The sequence below is a fragment of the Rhagoletis zephyria genome, unplaced genomic scaffold (assembly GCF_001687245.7).
Source record: "Rhagoletis zephyria isolate East Lansing unplaced genomic scaffold, Rhagoletis_zephyria_1.1 Rzeph_scaffold_03421, whole genome shotgun sequence".
NCBI lineage: Eukaryota > Metazoa > Arthropoda > Insecta > Diptera > Tephritidae > Rhagoletis > Rhagoletis zephyria.
Genome location: NW_016160504.1, coordinates 12,265 through 16,982, shown reverse-complemented (window position 1 = coordinate 16,982; position 4,718 = coordinate 12,265). Strand labels below are relative to the sequence as shown.

Here is a 4,718-nt window from a genome sequence, read left to right as displayed (position 1 = left end):
ATATGTTTTGGAAGTCAGCCACTGTCTCTAAATTTTACTGCAGGGTTCTCACACGCGTGACACGCACACTTATGCAGATGCTTTAGTATTTGTGTGGCCGGCTTTGCTTTCGACTCAACACATCAATACGCTTGACACCAATCTATTGCAAAATAACCCTCCTACGTCCAATTTCATAAATTTGCAGGCAAAACACCGGACTGTCTGGTCAAAAATAGGACTCCTGGCAACGCTGTATGTATGTACAATGTACATATGTACATTGTACATATGTACATATTTATGTGTTTTGGTTTACACATTAGTCTACTTCGATTTTAGTAGAAACGGACAACTTACCCAGAGATGAGCAAAAAAAATATTTTGTTTAGTAAAGTGTATGTATACATATTTTAATAGGTATTCTTCATAGACATCTTTCAACTTTTAATCTTCGTTGTATAAGAGTCCTTTAAATCTGGATTTAACCGTGTTCATTTTATGTTTGCATAATACTTACACCGAAGACTATCGCTCCGTCCTTTAAAAAACGTTTCCTCTATTTTCCCAGTGTTAAAAAAATATTTTATTTGTTGCAGCAAGTCCACCCTATTTTCATAATATTCCCAACGTATACTTGGCTTTTTATTGTCACCATCGTCATACAATGTTAATTGCTCAGCTTTGCCATCGCGTTGTGAGTAAGGTGAAAAGCGGTTATGAATGGCTCCAGCGTATTCTATAGTTTTTTCTAAATTGGGGAATCTTTCTTCAAATTCCTTAAGTCCAATATGTAGTTTAATAACCCATGATAGAATGGTGTCTAAATGCTTTTCTTCCCTCAATGTACGTACGCTTTCTGTTATGTTTTCCTTAGATCCCGCAGGATATATACGCATTTCAGGAGGCTCTCCTGGCAATAAATGCTGCCAGTCATTGTTATCTTGTAAGTTCCAACGTATTTCAGTCACCCTCTGATACTTTTGCATATTAACATAATAATTTTGATGATCCCACACGCTATCAATAATTATATACTGCTTGCAATAAGTTTCACAAATGAAGCCAGTTGACGGTTCAATAAACCGCACCTTAGGTGGCTCAGCCACTTCATCGCCTTCATCGTTTATATATGTTTTCTTTGGTTTAATACTCCATGGAGCATTATCGACAATAATAACCCATGCATGAGACCGTCTAAAATGGTATTTATCCACAGCAATCAATTCCATTTCCTAATTAAGTTTATACTGAATATTAAAAAAATAAAATTCATTTAAAACCAGTTTAATACCTCCAATTCCACCCGTTCTGCTTCCTCGCGAACGCGTCTTTCATAGTCTTCTTTTAGTTTCATCATACCTGCCATGTTTTCTTCTAGGTGACTTTCAAAATCAGGAATTGTACGCAGTTTATATTTCTCACCCGCTGCACTTTTGGACTTCTCCTCCTCTTCCGTTTTTATGTCCTTTATCTGATGTGGGAAGAGTATATGGCGTTGATCGTTTAAAACTGTATTTGCACGTGCAACTCCAGATGCTACCATAGCCGGGTATCCAGCGCCAATTAGCAAACTGCAAAGAAGAGTGGCGATTTCAAAACTATTTCCTCGCCGACGCCGAAGAACACTTGCGGGGGAGATCAAACGAGCTGGCTGGAATATAAAAGATGATTTATAAGTATGCACGTGTGTTAAGTTAAACCAAATCTCAACGGAAAAAATAAAATGAATCTCCAAACAATGAGAAAACGCTAGGAAATGATTGAATGTCTCAACTTGAAATACATTTTTAAAGGCATGGACCCAAACATTGGTATTCATTCCACAGCTGACATTACCCTAATAACACAAAACTCTAAGTGTGAAGAACATTTGTTTTGCTGATGTACATATTGTAAAATGGTTTTATAACGCTCAGCATGCAGACTTATTTTTATAAGCCTCTTCTTTTATACAGTGTTTTCTCCCATTTCATGATTAACTCTTGTAGGGGCACCAACGTGTATATACCAATTCATGCCCCCATATCGTCTGGCCAGGTAAAAGCTTTCAGTTTATTATTTTTTATGATTACATACATGGGCGTATCCAGGTAGGGGCCACATTTTGTCCTATATATTCAATAATAGTACCAGAAAATGCTCGCTTAATATTTTCGGCGCCCCTAACTTTCAAGTTTTTTGCTATGTAAATACTGTTCCGGAATAGAATGCACGACATATTCATTAACATTATAAACTATAAAAATATGTTGTTTCTATTCCTAAATCTTGTTGTAAAATGATGGATGCGGTAACACTAACGCTTAAAAGATTTTCTTGACAAACTGGACTACGCGGCAGCCCTGCTTTTACTAATTTTTTCTTTAATGGTTTTGTTAAAATTAATTTTTCGTTTTATTCATCAACAAAAGCTAGTCCTTCGAGCCGGATCGTGCTATACTAAACATGGAATAAACTACATAAACTACAATTATGCAAAGAGACTGGACAGACTTAGTACAACTACGCGACCGCCTTAAAGGCTCAATTTCGTGCACGCTCCACAATGGGCCATATGACGACATTAGCCGGAAAAAAATCGAAGTGGAATTTTGAAGTTTTGATAATTCCAACCTGTTAAGAAATGCCCAATTACACAGAAAAAATTATCCTGTGGTTTTAAAGCCCTTTTTAGTAGTTTTTGTAGGTAAAACTTGATCTTTTGAATCTTTGTTTTCTAAAAATTACACAAATCAAATGGACATTATTTATCACAGTGGTATGCCAGAACGCTGAAAAGACTGTATTGAACATACAAAATGTTGGTCTTTTTTATGAAATAACAAGAAAGAAAGTCTAAGTTCGGGCGGAGCCGAACATTAAGTACCCGGCGCAGGTACTAAGTATATGATTTTCACCTTTGCGAAAGCTACCGCAACACGGTAAGCCGGTGTGTATCAATTTTGAGTAAATTAGCGTCCTTAAATGTCGAAATATTGAAGTTTCAAGCATTTCTGAAATTTGCCGTTATATGAAAAGTGGTCGTAATTTTAATCTGATTCCAATAACTTTCAACGTTTTGCTTCAATGTGGCAAGCACAATAATCATACCGAGTTTGGTACAAATTCGTAGAACGGTTACCGAGATACATATATGTGATCATAAGTGGGCGGTGCCACGCCCATTTTCCAAAATTTTATCATAAGCGTATTTCTTGGCAAAGAATTGTTGCAAGCATCAATTTTGAGTAAATTAGCTTTAATATTTGTTTATTTATCGTAGATTTCGTATTTCTCCAAATTACCGTTATATGGGAGGTAGGCGTGGTTATTGTCCGATTTTAAAAATTTTCGGCCATTTGGTATGCTGTAGCAAGACTAACAACTGTGCCAAGTATGGAAGATATTGGTTCAACTGTTACCAAGATATACACATGTATCCATAAGTGGGCGTGGCTACGCCCATTTTCCAAAAATGTATAATATTCTTATTTTTCGTCTAAAAATTATTGTAAATATCAATTTTGAGTGAATAATCTTCAGTAGTTACTAAAATATCGCAGTTTTCGTATTTCTGAAAATTACCGTTATATGGGAAGTAGGCGTGGTTATTGTCCGATTTTGCCCATTTTCAATACCAACCGTCCTACGCCCGAAGGAAGTGCACATACCAAGTTTCGTTAAGATATCTCAATTTTTACTCGAGTTATCGTGTGCACAGACGGACGGACAGACAGTCACCGCTTAATCGATTTCTCTTTTCATTCTGATCATTTATGTATACATTTGTCTATATCTATCTCGAATCGTTTTGCCTGTTACAAACAACCGTTATGTGAAGAAAGTTATAATACCCTTGTGCACAAGTGCGCTCGGGTATAAAAACAATTAATATGTTATGACGGATGTAGCTACAGTAATGTGTCAATTAGGCGTTTTTTCGTAAAAAAATATGAACAGAGTCGACTTTTTTTGGACAATATAAACAATGTACTGTCATGCACTTTTCTTAAAATTTTTTTGTGAGACTCTTAATGATTCCTACTTTTAGATACTGCTTAAGCTAGACTTTACACAACCTTGCAACAATGTCAAATTCCATATTATATCAAGCAGAATCTGTACGAAAAAATGTTCATAGGTACCCTCGAGTTGCGACTGATGAAGCAGATGAAAGTTCACACCTCGACAGTGACATTTCGAAGACATAACTCAAAATATATACAGGGTGTCCCAGAAGTAACGTGCCAAACTTTAGAGGAAGGTAGGTGGATGGATGAGCTACCTGCTAAACAAAAAATGTTCAGGTAAAAGTGTCACCGTTTTTGAAATATTTACATTTTTTCGAATTTAAAAAAAATCGTGCCTTTTCATGTGTTTTCTTTAACTGCAACTACAAACCGGGCAAAACTTAGTAAATTTTTTATGTAAAATACTTCCAGATTGTTGCCTCTCCATACTCAAATGCAATGTAGTTAAAATATATTAAGGAACCATCATAAAATTAGGACTATTTCTGGATTTTTAACTTTTTGATATTTTCTTCACCAACTTTGACTAACTCGGGTGAAAAAAAAATGTACTGAGCTATAACTTTACATTACATAAAAAAATTGCTCATTTAATAAAGATTTCAGGAAGGTGTCACACTTACTGTTTTGAATAGAAAAAAAAAGTTATAGCCGCTTTTGTGGGTAAAGGACTGAGACACGCTAGAATGTATTTAATAGATTTAAATTGAATTTGCTCTTGTTACC

The 4,718-nt window shown here is 35.6% G+C and overlaps 1 protein-coding gene across 1 annotated transcript in view; it reads right to left on the bottom strand.

Annotated features, from left to right (window-relative positions):
- Positions 1–419: 419 nt before the first annotated feature.
- Positions 420–4,718, bottom strand: part of lobo (coiled-coil domain-containing protein lost boys) — a 12,375-nt gene continuing 8,076 nt past the window's right edge. Inside the window, exons 2-4 of the mRNA XM_017623927.1 lie at positions 1,274–1,633; positions 500–1,214; positions 420–457 (exon numbers count right to left, since the gene is read on the bottom strand). Of these exons, the coding sequence (XP_017479416.1) occupies positions 420–457; positions 500–1,214; positions 1,274–1,633 (1,113 nt within the window). The remainder of the gene's footprint in view (positions 458–499; positions 1,215–1,273; positions 1,634–4,718) is intronic.